The following is a 23413-nucleotide window of genomic DNA, read 5'->3' as shown; positions in this document are numbered from 1 at the left end:
TCCCTACAAGCCAGAGAACCAGCATTTGTACCTGCGACCACAAAAGGGTCTTTTCCTGTTGTCCTAAAGGGAGAGAGGTGTTGGACCAAGAAAAGAGGGTGGGTGGGGAACCCCACACAGTACTTGCAAATGCTTATTTTCCTTTTCACCAGAGCTTAGGCATGACAACACAAAGCTCCTACAAATACGGAATTTTATAGCAAAAGAAGCAAAAAATAACTTCAAACACACTACTGCTGTAGCATTCACCCTTGCTCCTGTAATTACAGAAAGTATTTGGAATGGAACACAAAAAAAAAAAAACACCAAACACCAAGATAGATCCTCTCTATGACAAAGCTCATGATTTCATTCCTGAAACAAGCATCATGCTGGAAAACTCCACTAAACAGTACACAACATCAACATGCCTGAACTAGCAGGGACCAAAAACAGGGAATGTCATGTAGTGCAGCGGAAAGCTGTGCAGATGTTAGCACCTCATGTACAGATGCTTGGGATCCATGATAATCCCAACCAGAGATGTCCCATCTCTGGTTTTGGTGTACAGATATCTAATCTGCCCTAGTGAATTTGTATGTGCCACATTAGCACAACTAGACACTTGTTCCTGCTGGTCTCAGCACTTGTACACAGATTAGAAAGAAATTAATGGAAGATTGTTTTTTTCCAAAACACTAGAGTAATGTATTTAATGTGCAAATAAAGTTCAAAGTCATAACACACTCAAAGTCAACTTTCAAATTCAGATGTTCTGTATAATTTCTTTTAACTTTTCCTTTAAACATGAATTTCTTTTCACCTAAAACTATACCTGTACGATACACAAACAAGAACATTGAAATATAAATGTTCTTCTATAAATGTTATAAAGGTTTCACTCCCTTCTAAACTCAGACCTCTGCTTGATTTAAATTCCTTGGCAGAGTTTTAATGTTCCAAATGGCTCAACTACGTTTGTGCTCAAAGGCTCTAAAGATGCTTATAGTATTATTACATTTAATATTAGTCTCAAAGGAGACAATAAATTTCTGTGTAGAATACTATTAAAAATTCCAGACCTACTACACATAAAAAGAGGAAGGTTCCAATGAGTAGAAAACAACTGCTAAAACAGAAACATGCCACTTCTCCCTTTAAAAGAAGGGCAAAGCTTTTCTCTAAAGGGATGTGAGCTCTCGCGCTGAAACACTCCGAACACGCACATCACGCAGCAATTCCACCCCGAGGTCAGGCAAGCACCGTAGTCCCTCTGTTAAACACGGGAGGTGCTACCAAGACACCATCAGCTCAAGTGGCATACCTGTATTAGTGATCTGACAGCGCACACTGGAAAACATCAAGCTTAAACCAGATGTTCAAAGGTTTATGGGGCACTTCATGATCCAGTGCCTACACCTACAAGGTTGGGTACATCACTGCAGAACAGCCGATGTGAAAGTGTGCATTAACTAGAGATAAGCCTCAAAAGGAAGCTTGGAGTTGAAAAATAATTGTTTCATAGCTAGATTTAAGATCTAGAATACTCTCTTGTACCCTGGTGAATACCACCAGATTAGGAAGCCTAGTTAATATTCAGTGTTTTCACTAGTTAACTCTCATCAGTCACACCAAGTCTCCTTGATGCTTACAGCAACAGAGGCAAAGCAGAGTTTGACCCCTCTCTATTATTACAATAAAAATAGCTCTTCTCAGTTACAACTTCAGCCTGCCTTGTTTCTTCATGGCAAGTGGGCAGAACAGGGCATCCAACTGACAAAAACAAGCATGACAAGTACCATTCTCTTATGCCTCATGCAAGTATAACGAGAAATAAAGTCTTCCTTGTACTTTCAACCTGGGGACCCTCAAACCCTAAGAGTTTAGTTTAACAAGTTCTGGTGGTATATTTGGATGCACGTGTTCAACACAATTCACCTAGACCAACAGTATTACCAGCCTAAAACAACCCACTGAGAAACAGACCTTTGAGTTTTTCATTAAACAATTTGATTTTACTGACATGCCCAAATTACCTGATTGAACATATAAAGAACACGAGTCACATCATTTGCATACTGGCACCTGGAGTAGTCCTCTTCTGCCCAGTACCCTCCCCTGTCACATCTGCGCCAGGCTCTCCTCTCATCTTGCGAGTTGCCAGGATATATCCCGCTGCCAGCAGAGTAACGCGTACACAGCAGGTACGCTGTGATGCCTGCCAGTGTTCTAGGCCACCTGGGGAGTCAAAAGCAAAAAAAAAAAAAAAACAGAAACCCACCAGAAAGAATCAGACGAATTTACATGACAAGTAAGGAAATAAAAGGATTAAGCACTACAACATGAAATAGAGACACTCAAAAGTAAGCATCTCTAAACTATATAAAGGGCCACCTTGGCTTGCCTTCAGTATGTTCAAGCTGTTCATATTTGTGTACTATTAACAAAACAAGTTCTAATACTAGCATGCTCTTGCTGAATTCTTTCATCAGGTTGCAGGTGGAGAGAAAAAGGTGCTTGTAAAGTTACTAAAAATAGTTTACGACTTTTTTAATAAAAAAGCTGGCCTACTTCATGAAAAATTCCGTATTAACACTATAAAACCAGTTGTTAAATAGGAAGCCCTGCAAACTCCAAACCACGTCTGAATTAAGCTGCAATGCTGAGGAGAGAGGACAAGGAAAGCCAGCCAGTCTTCCAGCCCTCTCCCTGTTAAGATACATATAAGCTGTATTTTATCATTCAGAACACTAACACTTAAAGTTGAAAAGCAAAAACCATATACACCTAAACTGCAGAATGCTAAGGATCTCAAATCCTTTAACACTACATACGGGGTTTAACTAAAACTGAGAGCAAAAGGAGAGCTTCATTTGGCCATGCCAGGCTTTCTGTACCATAATCAAGTCAAGCTCCTTGGGCAGCCTTAAAAGCGAACATACTGCTCTCCTCAGTTTTAAGTATTTTGAAGGGCCTTGCACAAAGCAGTTGTCTCCAACAACTGAGATAGTCGAACAAAAACTTAGGTTAGGTTACGCTGTAATTTAAAGTTTGCTCTTACATCTGGACTGCATTTTTGTAGATGGCCATTTAGTCACTACTATCACCTAAATTGAGAGGTGCTCAGAACATATCTAAATTTGAGAAGAAAAAGAAAACCACCACACCACCAAACTGTGTTTGCAGGAGGGTGGAGTAAACACCTCAAAGAATGACCCATTTCAGGAAATTAAAATTTAAGTAACATTGCCAAAGCAGAGCAACTGAACAAGTCTCTGGTCAGTTCCATTTCTCTTCCTCATTCATCAGTTAAGTAACTTCTCTGACTGGAGATGCTCAGGTTTATCACAGTTCTTTCTCAAAGAAGAGACTAACTCCAGGGATGGGCCAAGGCAAAAGGCTACACTTTTCAATTATACTAAATGACTCAAGAGATTAACCTTCTGGGGTATACTGAAAGGCCCTTCTATCTCAAATGCCTATTTATTCCTAATCAGCTCCAATGGAACCATTTTGGCATGTTCAGTAATGGAAGAAAGCCTCTGACTTCAGGCCCCTTTGGCAAAGATTACTTCAGTTTGGGTAACAAGAACTCAAAGATAGCTGCTGGTGGCATCCTTAAAATGCAGCAGTCATGGCAAAATCCATAAAGGACTTCAAAGTCAGTAAGGAAACTAATGGAAAAGACTAAACAATAATTACAACAAACCAAAATAGAAACCAAATGCTTAAATTTTACTACCTGGTGTAACAGCTTTGGCATTACAAATCAGTTCTCCATAGTGTAGTGACATCATTTAGTTAAGATATAGGGACATAAGTACGACCATCACCACAGTATGTGAATACCAGAAGAGATGGAAGACCATTTGGGTATCGTGGCAGAGATTTAACCAGCCTAGCAAATATGCACACACTTATATTCAAAACCTCAGCAGCCACTTCAAGAAATTGAAACAAGTGTCAGCATCCAACCTTTATCAGAAAGGAAAATTTTTTACCAGAATTGGTGGCAAAGGAGGTGGTTAAAATAAAGGGAAAAAAAAAAGCACAGTTCTTAAATGCCAGAAATTATAAACAAGTATTTTAGAGAATGTAAATTCATGCAGACAACAGGTATAGATTCTGCAATGGTAAGGTAAATTATTTACCACCTTTTCTCCCATATAGAAGAAAAGCCAGAAGAAAGGACAAAAATCTTCCCCAGAAAAATCACAACAGCCTTAGCACTATGGTCACTACTGGGATTGAAGCAATTCACAGCATCACATGCACCCCAGCAAGCTAAGAAAAACATCACTTTGGATCATGCCTGGCCAACTCTGATCAGGGACAGAGCAAGTAATGGATCTGCTGGGAAGGGAGGAAGGGATAAGGGGATAAAACACATGCAAACTTAGATAGGTCTCTGAAACTTCTGTATAGACAAATAAAGTCTGATCAACACAGACTAGTGAAAAACCAAGTACAAAGACGAGCTACTCCTATGCTCCCACTTCTTATGGATACATAATGAGTCTTCAGAGAAGGAAGTCAAGTGGAAAAGAGGCAGATGAGGACAATTTTTAAGTCAGCTGGCACAGCTGTTAGAAGACATTCAGGCCCACAAATACCTTGCATAAAATACACCCAAACCTCAGCTTCCAGAATGCAAAGTCAGGTTTCCAGAAACACTGACACTGGAGTGCCAAAACATCATTGCCAAACCAGCTGTATCAACACTGAAATTTTTCTATTAAGTTTCCCCAAAGATGCCACTCTGAAAAGGATGTGTGTCTGTCTGTACAGACAGTTCTCTAAAAGCTGTATTTTTCCAAAGTGTTTCAAAGTGTGGTTGGCTCCGTTTTGACTGGATGTATCGCCTTAACAGACTGAGTGGCTCATGGCCTTAGGATAATTTAAACTCTGCGGTCCTGACAGATCTGTGTGACACAACCTCCAAAACAAATACTTTCACTGAAAAACAGCGTGTGTCATTCCTTTCCTCACTACTCACACCAAGTGCTAAATAATTAGAAAAAGAGAAACCAGAGTAAAACACCAGAACTCAAATGAAAAACAAGCTTTTCAGAAGAGCTTTAATTGCTGTATCTTTAAACAAGTATAATTTCTAAGATGTATACATAGGTATTCCTCTCTCCTCAGGAACTCTGCAACCATCAAATGGAAAAAAGTGACAGTTTCACTGTTTAACACTACTTCAAAAGTCATTAGATTATCACAAGATTATTTGCCTTTTCTCCCTGTTCTACTCCCCACTCCCCCTACTACTTTATCCATCTTATTTTTGCTACTGTCCCTATATTCCTAACTGCATCTACTTTTCATTCATCTCCCTGCAAAGCATTTTATCATCTTTTACCATTATCTTTTCAAAAGAGTGCTGACAATGCCAGGCAGTCATATAGTCTGTGCTACCTTTATAACAAATATAGGGATCTACAGAATCTATTTACTAATAAAACTAATATATATTATTCATCTAATGATTTAGAAGGCTTTCCACTAAAAACTGGACATAAAAGCTGGGCAATTTAAAACTCCCAGCTTTCTGCCATCATTTCACATACACAAAACCAACACAAATGCACGTCACTTGGAGATGAGCTTTGTGGGGAAACAGTGCCCCTTTCCCCTCCCATTTAAAATACCCCTTGCATGGGTACAACTTTTACAGCCCAGTGGTGAATGAGATAGAAGAACTGATTCCAGCTGTAACCACCATTCCCTTTTTCCCCTCTTTTTGCTAAATTAATGTTAACTTGGACCATTCTCCACCATGAACTGTTGACTCCCAATACCCGTATGAGGTGCTCTCCACCTTCCATGAAGGCAGATAGGCCATCCCTCCAGCAGCGCTCAGAAGGGGACTAATTACATGAAATTCTCACCATGCAAACAAAGGCTGCATAATTTTGGCTGCATTTTTTATTTCTTGCTAGCCTAAGCTTGGATATCTTTCACAGTGTACCCAAGTGTTAGCAAATTTGGATTGTATGAACACTCTTGCTTCATCACTGTTTATGATTAGGTGCTCAAAATTTATCACATACACGGGAGAGTAGACAGCTGTGGGGGAAAAGATGGTTCATTTACATTTAAGTACTGTAATTTCATTTCAGGCAAAAAAAGCCAGACCATGAGATTATAAGAGAATCCTTCCCTTCATGCATATTAATTCTGTTTTGAAAGCATTCGTTTCTTTAAACCAACAATAACTTTCATTTACAATGGGTTTTTACATCATAATTTCATTAGCTTACAGGTAGTCTAGTTTTTTTCTTATTACGTCTTAGTAATTGTCTAAATTCAGCATGACAGTTGCAGGTTTGAGATTAATTACACACACAGTAACGGTTTTGAAAAGGACAATTCTTAAGTTTAAGAAAGAATTCTATCAACTACCAACATAAAATTATTCTAAACACAACAGTTCAAGGATCTAGTGCAGCAGAAGCATTAGGTTACATTTTAATATACAAATTGTATTTTCGATTTAATAATAAATTGTAACGTAGGGATACTATCTAAGTAAGACTTAAAAGAATCTAAACTAAAAAAAAAAATCAGATTCCATGATGAAGAGATGAAGACAATTTTCGCCTAATCTTTATAAACTCACACTAAACTACTATTACTGAGCCAAAGACACTGAAGACAAACATCCTCCTTCACTACACGTTTCTATCCCATCTATGAAGGGATAAAAATCTAGATGCCAGTTTTGAAACAGCTTCCAAGCTAAAATGACTAGCCAGTTCCAACTAAAAAACTATAAAATCAAATTCACCTAGGATCATTTACAGCCATCTGCTCAGAATCATTTTCTCACTAGTCAAAGCCTTATTTCCATATGGTCTCAAAGGTGAAAAATTACTCTTTATTATTACTCTACCTAAACTACAAATGGAAGTCTGTTATAGTAAACCCAGACACAGTGAACTTTCTGATAAGCTGAACATTTCCTGAAATCTTCTTTCTCTCTACCGAATTCCAGAGGGGGTAAATCCTATTACACTGAACAGTCACTGAACAACACAGGTTAATTTAATGGAAAACACTTTGAAATAAGCCTTTACCATCTGTTTTCACCTCTAATGGCAAATCAAAGAAGAACGATTCACACTAGTAACATTAAAAAAATGCATAAGTGATTTAAATAGATGTGTTCTTTGATGAATACAGCATGCATCTGTTTGACTTTCTTCACCTTTTATCTTAAGCAGGAAGTTCTCATTTTCTAATGTAATGCTCATCCCTGCAGCTGAAACCACAGCAGTGTAAAAAGAGGATATGCACAAAGTTTCTTATATAAATAACTTCTTACAAAGTGAAAGTAAAGCTCTTCAGTAGTTCCAAATGGCCTCTGTACAGCAAGTGATCGTAACACTACTTCCCTTACTAATAGTTCCGCATACTTAGACACCAGCTGCCCTTATCTCCAACTGGCCAACTGACGAACGTAAGATGAACTCGGAACAAATGCTCTCAGCCAGGACTTTACCTGAATGTTTGCTACAACTAGAGAAGGCCTCCTGCACTTGAAAGCTTGTCTTCTCTCCCCAAAATCTATGTCCCAGTAACACACCTTAACTTACTTTTAATTTCTTAAAGTATTTATGGTCTTAGATTAGCTGTATAGAAAGAAGACTACTTTAAAGAACTCTAATATACACAGGGAAAGGAAGAAAAGTGTATAAATGTAAACAAAATATCAAGCAAAAGATCAACATAGCGAAGCAGCATAAAAAAAATAAAAACAAATGAGTGGGTAAAAGTAGTTATTGCACCATTAAGAAACCCTACAGACCGCAGTAAAAGCATATGCTACGACATACACTACTTCTCAGTAGGAGCTACTGCAGGGAGGTACAACACAGAGTAGTTATAAAGGGAATTACCTTACATACAGAGAATCTATACAGAAGCTATCTGTTACAGCTGGCACCTCCAGGAGTAACGTGTTGTTAGAGTGACCAGCAGCAGAAAGACCAGAAAAGGGAAAACAGGTGAAGAGGTAAGAACAGAAGGTAAAATACTCTGCAATACTCAACACAATGGAACATCAGAGCTACCACTACCGTCCCAACAATCATTAAAAAGGATTCATATTATTTATGCTAATAGTCACAGGGGAAGAGGAAAAAAACCACCACAATATATTACATTTCTTATATAGTGATTTTGTCATGTGGGGGCAGGAGGGTGTTAAAAACAGGATGATAACCTGGTGGAAGTATGACCCCATCAGTATGTGGTCCAACTCTAACTTACAGATGACCTAAAGAGTTTTACTCTATTCCAATAATTTCATTAATATATTTCAAATATCATAGCTTACTTTCCATCTCTTCCAAAAGAGGGGAGTGAACACGCTCGAAGTTTAACATTTCATGGTACAGTTCTGCACGTTTCTTTCAACACTAATTCAGAACAGTTAAAAAAATCATCTATTACACACCATTTACAAACAAACTACTCCACACAGGTGCCTTTAAAAGCCTAACACCTTAGTTACAAACAAAATTCAATGGACTTTTCTCTGCAAAGAAACTGAGGTTACCAACCTGAAATCCCCTTTGTTGTTCACAACCCTCTCTGGAGGGCAATACTGTGCAGAGCTTTCCAACACCACAATGTCTACTGTCCTTGTGTTATTCCCACGTCGGGTTTGCACATGGCAACCCCAGTTTCCTGTGGAGCCAGCCTGAATGTTTGATATTGTCAGAGCACTGGGAAGACAAAAGAAACAAATAAAACCCAACAGTCTTGCAATAAAGTTTACACAGGCTTTTACCAAAAGATGAATAAAGTACCGAAAAACAATGGAAGAAACAACCAGTTACATACAACTGTGAGTGATCTTACAAAACCAGAGCTATCTATGAATCAATGTACGGTAATCAACAGAGAAATATTTACTATTCTTCTACCTCTCAATTTTACCACAGTAGGAAAGAAAAAGAACAGCCATAGGAAAAAGTCCCTTGACTTCCGAAAGTAAAGATGAGAAGTCCAAAGCATCCTGAAAGGTCAAACTAAAATAACTTCCCAAATGCATGATTTGTGATAAAGTTACTACTAACACAGTTGCAGGTTATATAACCACGCTGTAGATGCTGAATGAGTCAAAAATGTGCTGCAGGAAGATTAAACTACACTTAGAGATCTCTGCTGGAGAACTTCAGTATTACTAACTGTGGTGTGCCCAAAAGGAAGAAGAAAGAATCCACAAGTAGTGCACTTAAAATTATGAAAACAAGGAACTTAATGTTCCAGGACAACAAATGGATCCTACCACAAGCATATTTTACATAAACTGCGCTGGGTAATCCTTGGAGATAATTAAAGCCCAACTGCAACAGTCTTGGGCAACCTGCTCTAGCTCACTGTTTTGAGCAGCTGGGTTTGGCTGATCAAATCTCCAGATCTCTCTCCTCAAACTAGATAGTTAGCAACAGCGACCAAACCCAGGTCATTTCAGAGTTGCGTGAAGTTACAGACTACTTTCCTACTTGGGATGTTTTTGTCTGCGTATGTTCAATCAGCGAAGGTATGAGAGGGCCTTACTGGTTACAGAAATAGTCACTAAATCAGAGCAGAAAGTAAGGAGTGGGAAATACATTTCTCATTATGGATTCACCTTGCAATCAGTGAGCAGTTATGAATCATGTTTTTTTCAACAAAAATACCCTGGGACTCATCAGTTTCCACTATCTTTCCATCCTGATACCACAAGACTTGCATGTCTTGATCAATATATGAAGCCATACACTGGAAGGGTAGACTATCTCCTTCAAACACGACCTGACGGTGAGATGGGGTCATATAGAAAGATGGTAGTTCAAGTGGTGGTTCTAGAATTCAAGAAATAAAAGTATAATTAACATTTTTTGAATCTGTTACATACATAGTTTTCATAAGAGGAGAAAAATACAGTAACGGAGCATCAATTATTGATATAGCCTCCTCGTAAGCTAAGTTTTGCAAGATTTCTATAAAAACTACAACTGATGCATCAGACATTGAAAAATACAAATTCCCATCATATTATTTTTCAAAACATGTATTCTATTCATGTAATACATTTTAAAAAAAAACTTTGCTAGCCCAGATCCAAAAGAATGAAAGATACATTTATGCATTTTATTTCTTCACTGCTTCTCACTATTAGTGCTTCAAAAAATCAGATACATATGTTGTATTATTTTGACAGACTGAGTAAATCAAATACAAAGAAGTTAAGCAACTTGGTCATGGCTTCATCACAACAAGAAAGCCAATCAACAACAGAATCACCACATAGGAAAGTCAGTCATAAATTAAGACCTTTCAATTTCAGAAATTTGGGCTTGGAATAATCTACACATCTGAAGTCGGATAGCTAAACTTCAGAAAAAATTCCAGTTTCTGATTCCTTTTGTGAAGTTTCAGTAAAAATCCCTGAAAAAACATGGATTAGCAGGAAAAGGGAGTTTATCTACAGAGTGCTACTCCTCATAGTTTCTACTTTATTTCCAAACCCACACAGCAATGAATCACAACTAACAACCAGGCTTTGAAACAGAATCACTATTACCACTAGCATGTAAGCACTGAATTTCAGGGAAAAAAAGCAAAACAAGTCTGTTCACTAGCATTAACAGAATATGGAATGTGTTAGAAAACAAGTATCACATGTCACGAGTGCTTACCGCAGGTCAGAAGTTCCTGCTTAACACCCGTCACCGTCTGCGACTGAAGTGACTTGGGATAGGCACATTTAGTTTCACGTACAGTTATATTTCTCTCTTTTAACCACTGGTGCATCCACAGTATGTTGCAATCGCAAAGAAGATAATCAGTCTGAAATTCTCTGCAACATGAAAGAGGGATCCAGAGTGAGGAAAGGCAACACTGGAGGGTCTGAAAGCTTGACATCAACAGCTGTGCAATGCCTCTCATTGTCACAGACACACATACGACAAACAGTCAAACCCCAGAATACAGCGGAGTTGTCTACCACTACAAATTGTAAAATACTCTCGTCCTCTGCATGCTGTGGTCTGGGAACAAAAGTACCCTCTCCCTGAGAAATAAATAAATATGAACGTCCATTACCTGTGCATAAAAAAGATTTCTAGCAATGTCTTTCACGGAGAGGGTTTAAATTATTTACGTGAGGAATTATAAGGAATGGCTTGAATATGTATCTCCATAACTGAAGAACACACTTCATTGCTTCAATTTAGCAATGAAATGCTTTAACAGTAAAATCAACAGAAATTTAAAAGTAGCCTGTCACCTAATCTCTTTTCAGAACCGCTATTTGCACAATTTTAGCGATAACTTCATTCTACTTCATGTGAAAATCATGTCTTTCCATTGATTCATAAAGTCTTGTCTGTATAATCTTTCTACTAAAAAAATATACCAAATCTCCCCACAGGTGTCTGTTGTAGTCAGCTACATTAGAAGAGAATATAAATATTTTATCTGTTTACAAACAGTTACAAATGTATCAAACTGTATCACTGTGTCTACAGTGTTTTTTACCTCTAGTGAAAACAGTTTATTTTTCTTTTTGCAAATGTCTAGAGGATAACACATCACCACAGGCAGAACACTTCAAACACACAATCAACATTCCTGTGAAACTCCATTTGGTCTTTGTTCGCAGGGATTCCTCCAGACACACACATTTTTAATAGCAATGTCATGCACAGGTTCCCGTCACACCTGTGATATTCTTGGACAGCCAGCTTTCCGTACACAAAATACCAGAAGTAACAACGTATGAACAATTAAAAGACGCTGGAGGAGGGAAAGAAACATTTGCCTTTGCAAACAAGAAGCTAACTCAAAAGTCAGAGCTTTTGAGAAAGTCCCAGTACACATAACATTTTTTCTCATTTCCTTTCTTCCTTACACAAGATTACAAGTCTCACGAAAATAAAGAAGAGAAAAATAACATGAGGTTGAGGTGTACCCACTGTTACATGTAACAAAACTATACTGTTCTTCAAGGACGAGCAACTTCCTTAAAAGTATTTGTTCCCTTTGTTAAAAATGGTGTAAAATGCTATTTATTTAATCTAAAGTAATAATTGAGGCATACAGAATAAAACTTTCAGAAGCTCAGATTCCGGCATAGCTTTGTTCTCTCAGAACTAGGTGACAAATACTGAGTATCTTTTGAAGGAAGTTATAAAAACACCCAAATATCTGCACATACATTTCCCTTACCCAGATCAGGAAAATATTGTATGAGGTTTAAAGTAAAAAACCAAAACAGTAGTACAAGCAAATGTATACAAAATGCTTTCTCTTAACAACATAAACGATCATGCAAATTAAGATTAGATGCATGAAGTACTTACAGAGACTTTAGTGAACCAAGATGATCAAATGTTCCCTGTGTAAGTGTGGAAAACAGATTTCCAGAAAGATTCCTAAGAAATAAAAGTGGTATGACATAAACTCATGCTCAAGCAACTGACATTTGAAATTAAAAAAAAAAACTATTCAAGATAACATTATTTTAAAATCTATGAGATAGTATTATGCCACTCTGTCATAGTTCACAAGCCTTTAAGAACAATAATCAGGTCTGACAGCCCAGCAAAAATCCCAGAACAAACTGTCCCCCAATACTATTTTTTAACTGAAGAATTTTAAGACTGGGAACAAGGTTCGTAAGCAAGTCCTTCATTTTTATTTAAAGCAACAACTAGCACATGCTGAACATACATTTCAAGGAGCTTAAAATTAACTTTGTTGTTCATGGTGAGCTGATGTATTGCTATTAACAGGCTAGAGGTAGCATGTTTGACCTAGAATATTTAAAAAAAAATATATTACATTTTCTCAGTATCACTGAAAGCACAGTGTAAGAAGGCAACAACCAGGGCAAAGAAACATTCCATAGTCTTACATGTTATTTTTATAAAGCAAATGAAGGACTACAAAACAAGCAAGAAAGCCAGCAGAACACAGCCACGCTGATGCCACAGTGAAAGGCATGGGTATGAAAAGATTTCATAGGCCTGAAACATTTTCTTGAGAAAATATTTTGTACAGTCTGCTACTCCAAGCACCCCCCACTACACCTTTAAGAAACTGGAAAATGGTGGCAAAGCAGACAGAGCCCTGAGTAGTAAGTATGGTTTTGCTTGCTCCAGCCATCCTTTTTTTTTTTTTTGAGCCCGGTACTGAGTAACTAAGCACCATCATAGTCACACTGCACATCCTTCAAGTCCAGACTTAAAACAAACTACTCCTACTGAAACAACAAATTTTAACTTACATAAGACTAAAACTTAAGTGAAATTATGTACAACAAAGTATACTTACAATCTAATAAGATTTACAAGTCCTCTAAATACATCTGCATTCAGGCAGCCTATTCTGTTATTAGTTAAGTCTCTGTAAATAGGAAAAAGCAAAAATTGGAATAAACCGTTTTACTTCCAAATGACATCCAATCTGCAAACTGAAGTACTTTAACTAAAACCCATGAGTAACAGATTGCACCATATATACATTTAGTCTTTTTCAGCAAACCCCAAAACATACTGCTATATGGATGTAGAGGTGCACATAGGGTCCTTATTCCATTTCTAAAGTAATACTGGTTTGCCCATATACAGCCAAATAAGCCTAGCCGTACCAGTAAATCCCCTTAGAACAGGCTTGGCTTACATCACCACAAAGTAAATTCTCATATTTGTACTGTACATTCGTCACATGTGCTACATAATTAATCTTTTGATGTGCCAGACAGATTTATGCTAGTGCATCTATTGTACATCAACAGGACGGCTTCTATAACTACACAAGTATTTAAATATTATATACTTTGTAATTTAGGTATTAAATCAAACTGCAAAAAATTCTGAATGGAATAAAAATGAAGCTTGCAAATAGCAACGGTCCAGAATTGGTCCTTCAGCTTTATTTTTAAGGTTTTCAAAAGTACAATTACTAAAGTTTCCTTTTAAGTGAGCCACATCATCTGACTGGTGACAAATTAATATATATAAAACAAAAATTTGAGAAAAGCTGTATGCTGACTAAAGGCAGAGGTGAGTGGGGTGGTGACAACACCAAAATCCCTAAAACTTAACAGCTGTCTCAAATATTCAGAAAATCTGAAGTGTTTTAAAAAAGGAAAAAGCTTTTTAAAAAGGCCATCATCATACTGAGGTCTTGTTTTTCAAGGTTTATCTGGGACAGAATTTTTACAGCCAAGATATAAATTCCCAAAAAAAATGTCTTAATGGGAATGTTGGCTCAGCCTTCAGTAAAGCAGCATTAACAGTGCTGTAACTCTGGAACTTCAGTGTAGTATTAATAGCAAGGAACTCTGTGTTCCACTACGACCTTTTGGGGGTGGGGGGGGGGAAATCATGAGTTTTACATTTAACAAAGCAAGGCTTGATGGCACCAAAGCTCTGAATGAAGGTTCACCCAGCGATGGTTCAAGTCACTGAAATACTCAAAGGGAGGAATAATAGAAGAGGCTGTCAGCAAGAGGTGAGACTGCCAAGCCACAAGCACTGGATGTTCTTCAGTTACAAGGCTGAAAGCAGAATTTGTTTTATACATACCTCTATTTGTGTATGTATAAATTTAGACAGCATATACATGTTCAACTTTTAATATATAATAGCTTGGCTGTAAATTTCCAGAACCTAAGACTTACTCTACTCTCGGGGTTTGTTTGTTTTGTTGAAACTGAATAGGCTGGATATACTACTTACAGTCTTTTCAGAGATGAAAGCCCCAGAAAAGCTCCTGGATCTATAGTACTAATAAGGTTGTTCTTAAGGTCCCTGTAGAGAAAAATTAAGACATTACATTTATCACAAGCTACCCTTTAAAGAGATATACATGGAACGTGAAGATACACATCAGCCTGTTCGGCAACTGTCCAAAAAAACCCATACAACCCATTAGTACCTTTCTCTAACACAGCATCTTTCTAAATTCAAAAATATGCATTTTTAACTAGAAAGAGGATTATAAACTTTATAATTAATACTTAAAATTCCTTTAAGTATTCTACTGGTTCCTATCACATGAAAGTATAGAGCCACAGATTCTTTGCCACAGTGTCCAAATAGATTACAGCTGCCCAGGGCGTAGCATTTGCTCATTACACAGTACAACGCTGTTCAGCACAGTGTTTTCTCCTTCAGCTTCAGCCTGCCCATTTTGAAGTACTTCAGTAGTGCCCAAAATCTACCACAAGAAGCAAAACAAAATCCTAAAAACACAAAGACACAGCACTCAGTTTCTATCAACATTACTGGCACAAAAGCAAAGCCCTAGGTGAGAATCCCAAATAAAGGTGGTAAAAAAAAAAACCTCAGAGCACAGGTTTTTAAATCATAAATTTTGAGAAGAGATTGGAAGGAAGGAGAAACATAAAATAACTACATCATTAAGCTGCTTTATTAATTGTAGAGGTGATATAGGAGTTTTAACTCCTAACTTGAGATATTTTCCAGATACAGCTTAATTTGAAAGGTCACAGAAAGCATCTGCCAGCATCTACGCAGTTTTGAATAAACTTTATCACTGCATGAATGCTAAAATAATTTCCCCTTCCTTATTCATCCAAGACTTTTACAGCATTATCTGAAACGTTGCACGCACTTATGACTACAAGAAAAATGGCTCATTCCTTGGTAACATGCGAACATTCTGCATTTGAAAAGGAAATTAGAAATTTCAGTTCAAAGCAATGCTTCAGCAAGCAAGGCTAGAACAAACATCTCCTAAATCTACATTAGTAATTCTGCCGGAAAGAACAGTGCCAGAGGATTATGTCTACCATCACACAGGTATGCATAAGCGAAAATACAAATTCTGCAGAGATTTCACAACAGCATTTCCTGCAGTCAGCTTAACAAATCATGGTGCAGCTCATGGCACATGGATTGTGCTTCTGTGCAGTACCTAATAAACATTTCAAATACTTGAAATTTAACTTCAATTAACTTAAAACTTTAAAATTAAAATTTAAAATTAAAAAACTTTAATTTTCAATAAAACTATGACATACACACACTTCACCCATATCAACTTTATTTTCTACCAAGACCAAGACAAATCTAAGCACACTAAATGTTATTCATTATTTAGTCTTTGAGACAGGAAAGAAAAATTATACTTACTGTTCACATCTTAAAGGTCAGTTTAGTGTCATTGAACTCTCACTTTAAGTTAAAACCTCATTGTGGAAAACATTCAGGGGAAAAAGCTTGGACAACATGGTCTTGGACATCCCCTAGTCTGTATTATTAGTGATCTTTAATTACTTAAACTCAAAGTGTACTCCCTAATACAGTTCTTTCCTAAATCCACTGCTTCAGTGGAAAAACGCAATATGATTTTAAAATTAAGAGTTTTACTACTTCCACAACCTCCTTATACACTTTGTCAGATCAGTTGATAAAAACAGACTAATCTATCATGTAATTTTTTGCTCCCCTTAGTAGGTCTTAATACTAAATTCCAGAAGGACAATTACACTAAAATTAATAAATTATTTTTTTAAAAGAAATGCCAGCAGCTTTCATATTTTCATAGCTTATTCATAACATTCATTCAGTGTATATTCTGTATTTTGTAAATAAGATAGCAAAGCATTAATGAACCACCACACTATGGTAATTTTTAAAAAGCACCCTGAATGCCCAAAGTGTTAGCATTTTCTCAACTTGCAACTACAACAGATTGGGAGTCTCCAGGGCTTCCCCCCCACCCCCACTCCCAGTGGCAGTCATTAGTAAGCACTAGCTGTGTATTCAACTATCAAAGTATTAGCAGATGAAAACGGTGAAATAAGAGTTATTTAAAATTTCAAAATCAACACAGCACTGACAGCCTGGCACCTCTTCAGAAGCAGTAAGAGATGTTGACACACAGGCTGGTGCAACTGCCAGGACTCCAGTATCTCCGGCAGTTTCCAAATGAAGAAATGACAGTGGTGGTTAAACCAGCAGGCTGATAGGATTTTCACATGAAAGGGAGGTGGGGGAGACAATCTCATTAGAAAGTTGGTTTTGGCTTTAAAGTTTTTGTTGTTCTTAACACTTCTATTTACAGAAACTACTGGGTTGTAGCAACAGGAATTTAATCATCTCAGCTGATGATTTTAATCATTTTCCTTTGGCAAAGCTCAACCAACAGGGTATAGTTACAGATATTTATTTGTCCAAATAAAAGAAAATCTGTCCAAAATAAATTCATTAGAAGAAGTTTTCAGCTAGAGTAATATTACAGCTTCCCCAGGCTCTAGCTGATTGCTACATCTTTTAATCTTCTATTAACTACATCTTTCATCTAACAAAAATACTGCTTCAAAAAACCCAAACAAAACAAAAAAAACACACACACACACACCCACAAGGCAGGCAGTAGAGGAATCCTGCACTGAGAACCTATTAAAAAAATATAATTTTCTTTTAAGAGAAAATTAAAAGCACTGCAGATGAGAACACCCCTGTATTTATCAGGGAAAGTGACTGAGAATAGGATAGTAGAAAAACAAGTTTTAAGGTACGTGCTGAGGTCATGTAGTCCAACTTCTGGAAACTGACTCAAATCTATCACGGATTTCAATGATATTAGAGTAATACAAGAATAGAAAGCAACTGGAGTGTCCAGGCTTGTAAAAAACTAAGGAAGAGGAGACAGTAGACAGTTCTGACTTGGACATTTTCCAAATGGAAATTAAAAAGTTGTTACTAAAAAATCATTTCTTTGCTTTTTGGAAAGTTCTTACATCCACTTTTGACATCCCCTTATGTCTAAAATCAACAGCAACTTAAAACACTTTGTTTTTCTTACTCTACCACATGACCTGTGACATGCACTGATGAACTACAATAGTCAAAATTTCTTGAATATGTAACACAAAAAAGTTTAAAAAAAAAAAAAGCTTGAGTCTACCACACTTCTCCAAACTGAAGAAAAGCTAGAACCTAGCCACAAAACTTTCTTTCCTTCAAATAATTTCTGTACTTCAACAGTTCAGAATACCCCAAAGCATTCAGTTCCACAGCACAGACTTTTCAGCAGACTGGAAGCAAAGTTCCACTCCCATCACCACTCATTTTTCAGCAACTATCTGTGAGGCAGGTTAGAGTGGGCAAAAATAAATGTTTTGTTAGCCTAACACTCAGTCTTCTCCTAAAAGAGCCATAGCTATGAGAGATGGAGCTTCCACAACCAGAGCAGAAAACACATTCCTGAATATTCCTAACACCGTTTCCCTGCTCAACAGTATTCAAACAAGAAACACTGATACTTTCCAATCACTTTTAAAGACTTCCAAAAAAAAGTAAAGGTTCACCCATAGGAGAACTCAGGTGTACCTTTTCACATGTTCTGCTGCACTAGCACAACAAGGATTAAAATCAGAAATTGTTACTGTCTGAAAAAGTATTAGATGCTCTTATTTTTATTTAAAGTCTCCATGTATCTGTAGATCAGTGCTGTAAAAGCAGGAGAGAAAAAAAGAAAAACAAGACTGTCGACAAATAACACTCCCTTCACACTGCATATTTTTCCCTTTTCAAAGGTAAATTAGTACATCCTAAAAATACATTGATATGCCCTTGTCACAATTTACAGTTCAATAAATTTCAAACCCTTCTTTTGCTCTAAGTATCTTACTGAATTCCATGCCTGTCTCTTCCTCTTTTCTCCTTCCTGGACAATGAAAAAATAGCACCTTACAAATGCATAATCTTCCTCCTGCTCACAAAGATCAACAGGCAGAATTAGCTAGCTTCCAGACAGCCATTTGCTTCTAAGTTGCTGGACTGTGAATGATGCTATATAAAGTCAAGTATCTGCTAGATAAAAAATAACGTGTGTCAAATTAGTTGTGCAAGAAGTTACTTCAACATTTAAACCACAGAAAATTCATAGAAAAATAAAGCATGAACAAAGTCTGTGGAGATTTAAATACTTAACGTCTTTTGCAGACATTTTAATCACCACTTCCTGCAGCTGAAATCTTTGACCTGCTTATTCAGACATGGTTTGCATTATTTTTTCCCCTATACAAGTAGATGCAGACATAGCAGTCATTTTCTACTATGATTAACAAACATGTCACCCTCCCATAAAACAAAACTCTTATTTTGGTAATCTTATCACCCAGCTTACAAAATAATGCATTACCAAATTCTACATTTTCATAAATTAACATACATGCACAAAATTAACAGATTTGAAATTCGTACTTGGAGACAGCATTTTTAATGTACTTCCCTACAGTTTTGTTACATACAGGCAACAAATAAAACAATCTCTCCCTTTCAATAGTAACAGTGAAAAATTGTCAGATGGAAATGAGGTCAAGAGATAACATGCTTGAGCAAAGGATAGCCTGAAAGGCAACAGTTTGCCAGCTGCAGATAAAATATCCCCAAGTTTATCTGAAGAACAGATAAAATAACAGAAATAAATTTACATATTTTAAAATTTCATTAATAAGTCCAAGAACTAAACAGGAGAAAACAATTTTAGTGCGTTAACAGATGAATTATGAAGTTCTGAATCTGTATTTCAGGATTGAAAATATTGACTAAAATGCAACTGAAAACAATTATTAGGGAAAAACATGTTCCTGAAATACTTTTTTTTTTTTTTAAAGGCTTTGGTGAAATGTATCTAGACATCTAAACTCCATCCAAAAACCATTAAGGAGAAAAATTTGCTATGTATAACATTACAAGGAAAGAACAAACAAGCATTAAATACATACAGAATCTCTTCCCTGCTAAGCAGTAATGTTAAGTGACAGTGCTATTGTCTGAATTAACTATTTAGGTACTGATGGAATTTATTTCTTTCATCTTTGTTTCTTCTCTTGAGAGTGGGGAAAAGAACATACCTATACTATGAAGAAAACCCTCATAAGGAAACAAGAGGAAATATGAGCAGAAAAACTAAAAATAATCAAGAAACTATCAAAAACTCCCATTTAAGGCATGCAAGTTATTACTGTGAACATTAAGGAATATAATTTGAAACTGCTGAACATAATGTTAAAGTTTAAAATAGTTATTGTGGCTTTTAATTATTTTCCTTTTACAACGACTATTCATTTAAGTTTAAAAAACTTAATTACAGAAGCAGCTTCTGTCCAAAGTCACATGAGCATTTAAAACAGCAAAATTTACTTTTACTGTGGTTAAATAGTTGTTTGGGTTTTTTTGTTGAATAAATCTTGCACACACACACACACACACAAAAAAAAGGTCATTAATGACTGGTGTATCATGCTACTTGTCCCCTCCTTTATGACGAAGGCACCGGGCCAATAATAATCATTTGTTGATGGATTAACTCCTACACCAGTGCACACAAAGTGTTATCTCAATCCAACAAGACTACCATACCATCTAAAAATATCCCAGATCACCTTAAATCCTCAAAACTTGATGCCTGCCCTACTGCTTTGTTTTCCTTTTCATGGAAGAAGACATTAAAATAATTTCAAAAATCCTTACAAATGACAGCAGTTAAATGGAAGAATGCTGTGTTCTTATGATTGTAAAGAAAATTAAGATTTGGATTCACAGAGCAAGTGTAAATTATCGTCTCCAACTAATTGGATTTTCAAGTATTTCCTGTCTGAAAATTTTAACAAGTTACAACAAATAACAACTGTCAGCAGATGCTTTTAGTACCTAAGCAAGGACGCCAAAATCATGCGTAAAGATCTAGAATGCTATCGCTGCTGATAACCTTGCTTCTTTGGCACAATGGCTTATTTCTACAATAAAGCTCATCCAGCAGTGAAGAAGACAAATCTTTCTTCTGGCATGTGGGGGATGGAATGGTGGAAGTGTTTAAATTTATTTAGGCCAGGTGACCGAGATTGCAGCCTTCAAGTTTTAGAGGAAGAATAAAATACCTTTAATCCCCTGAAGCCAAAAGTCATTTGGAACTCTTCCTAGATGTTGCAAGATGATTATGAAACTGGCTACCTTCCCAGTCAAACGGCCTAGAAAAATCCTTATCTCTAAAGTTTCTGCTTGCTCCCAGGTAGATCAACCTGCCAATCCTGACCTTCTACCAGCAGAAAAAAGCTGACTGTAACAGAAGCTACCATGCTTCTTATCATCCCATAGGTGGTGTATCATCTCAAAGGGAAAGTGAAAACAGGAAGCAAAAGGTGTCCAAGAAGTTACTTCCATCAGACTCAGGCCCATTCCCCACCCCCCAGTACATTCGGTATATACCAAAGTTGTAAAGAAGCAAAACTGTTAAAATAAAATGTCAACAAATTTACAATGAATCTAGCCTCTTTTAGAGGCTCTAATACAACTGTTTGCTCTACAAAGTATGTTTTACAAATGTTTAATAAAGGGTTTGACACTGCATAAGAAATTAAAGAAATAATTTTCTTTAAAACATAAGGTTTTGTATCAGGAGACCAACAACAACAATGCAAACCCAGGTGATTATTATCCCTTTATACTGCTACATGACATTCATATTTGTGAAGAGAAAAATTAACTACGTTAACTCTATCGCACCCAAAAAATTAAAATAAAGAACACATCAAGACATTTTACTCTCAGCAGTATACCATGATTTTTAAAGTGAAAATAGCTTTTTAAGAAGTGCTTACAATCTTTCTAGAAGGTGTAATCCAGAGAAGGAACCATTCTTCAACTCAGTTATTTTATTGTTGCTCAGAATCCTGTAAAGAGAAACAGAAGAGAACAATATATTTTAAGTTTGGTAACAAAATTAGTTGCTGCAGCTTACACTTCTATCTTGTTTAATAGCCTTTATATCAAACTGCAATGTCTAGCTCGTTGTCTGAGGTGTGTATAACATCACTGCTCAAATATTATTAAGGAGAAAAACTGGGTTTTCTGTTACGTGCCCTAAGTACCACGCAAGCTTAGGTAATGAACATAGGAAAGAAACTACACCCATATAGGAGTATCGTAATAAAACACCAGAATTGGTGTAACAGAAAATGAACTATTAAACAACCGATCTACTCATTTTATGTTCTGCTCTTCCATACCTATTTTGGTTTGCAAAACCACACAGCCTATCGCCAGTTTCCCATTTCATCTGTTGCCACGCTCAGCCAACTCGCCCACGCTCACTCCTCCCAAGTCGTGTCGTGCCACCCTTCCCAGCCATCCTTCACACGTTCATCCTTCTCCTCAATGCAATCTTTTTAAAAGATCTGCAAGTACACTCAGCAAGCACTCCTTTACTTCCACATATCCCTTCAGCATCCCTCCACTCCATAAAGAACCCCTGATCTCATTCCTTCTGAACACAACTCCTGCTACTTTCATTCGATGCTCCCCACTTCTTACACTGAAGCAAGCAGTAATCCATCCCTTCCTGCCCCCTCTTCACCACATGTAATTAAGTAAAAACCTAGATGGTCTCTTGCCAGATGGAAGATTCATATTTTAGTTACTCTTCACACAAGTCATTTTTGTGCTGCCTTAAACATTTCTGAGTTCTTTCCAGCTTTATTACAAGCAAAAAATTCTGAGATAAGACCACGAGAACTGAAATATTATTCAACACACAGACAGGTCACAAATCTGCACAGTAGGATAATGATGTTCTGTTTTGTTTCCTACTGTTTTCCTAGCAATTCCTAACATCTGATCTGCCTTTACTGCTCAGTGCCCATCCCCTCACACATGAAGACAGAATTGTCATTGTCCCAAATACAATTTTCATTTTTCTACAATGTGCTGCTCCCACCATTTTATTGCCCAGTTATTAGTTTCATAAACTTCTTCCAAAACTCTTCACTTTACCCTCATCCTTATTAGAGGTCATCAAGAAATACGTTGCATATAACAGGTCTCTTTAGATTCCACTCCACTGAGAAGGCAAACCATTTACTTCCACATCCACTACTTATCCTTCAGCAGCAAGTTAGCTGTTCATTCTTGGGAAGTCATGGAAACGACTTTCCATTTTAGGCCGACATACTATTTTCATCACATGCCTTTGACGAGGGACTGAGAGATGCCTTTTAGAAAAGCATCCATGTCTCATTATATCAACTAGATCATCCTTGTAAATATTTTACTGATTCTGAAGAACGTCCAAGGTTTGTGGGGAAGAGCTTCCCATTACAGGAGATGTAAGTTTTCCAGAGTACATCTCTCTCTGTCTTTATGCAGGTATCCAACATATTTATTATAAATTCTACTGATCATTCAACATAAATATCAGACTCTGAACCATGTAGTTCCTCTAAACTCTCAATGCACTTAAAAAAAAAAATCGGCATTTACCATCCCTCTAGTCCTCAAAAATCAAGTTCATTCTAAGCAAGACTTCAGACATTCATTATTTTACTTTTCCATCCCCGATTTCTTCTAAAAGTTCTCCAGTACACACCAGCTTGTCCTGGAAACGTATTCACTCTGTC

The 23413-nt window shown here is 36.8% G+C and overlaps 1 protein-coding gene across 1 annotated transcript in view; it reads right to left on the bottom strand.

Annotated features, from left to right (window-relative positions):
* Positions 1-21691, bottom strand: part of GPR125 (G protein-coupled receptor 125) — a gene marked incomplete at its 5' end in the record, with an annotated part of 40063 nt that extends 18372 nt beyond the window's left edge. Inside the window, 8 exons of the mRNA XM_010157854.1 lie at positions 2016-2217; positions 8547-8711; positions 9623-9836; positions 10674-10834; positions 12339-12410; positions 13312-13383; positions 14721-14792; positions 21620-21691. Of these exons, the coding sequence (XP_010156156.1) occupies positions 2016-2217; positions 8547-8711; positions 9623-9836; positions 10674-10834; positions 12339-12410; positions 13312-13383; positions 14721-14792; positions 21620-21691 (1030 nt within the window). The remainder of the gene's footprint in view (positions 1-2015; positions 2218-8546; positions 8712-9622; positions 9837-10673; positions 10835-12338; positions 12411-13311; positions 13384-14720; positions 14793-21619) is intronic.
* Positions 21692-23413: the final 1722 nt, after the last annotated feature.

Source organism: Eurypyga helias, unplaced genomic scaffold (assembly GCF_000690775.1).
Source record: "Eurypyga helias isolate BGI_N326 unplaced genomic scaffold, ASM69077v1 scaffold7198, whole genome shotgun sequence".
Classification (NCBI taxonomy): Eukaryota; Metazoa; Chordata; class Aves; order Eurypygiformes; family Eurypygidae; genus Eurypyga; species Eurypyga helias.
Note: the sequence above shows the minus strand (reverse complement) of the source record. Positions and strands in the feature narration are given on the sequence as shown.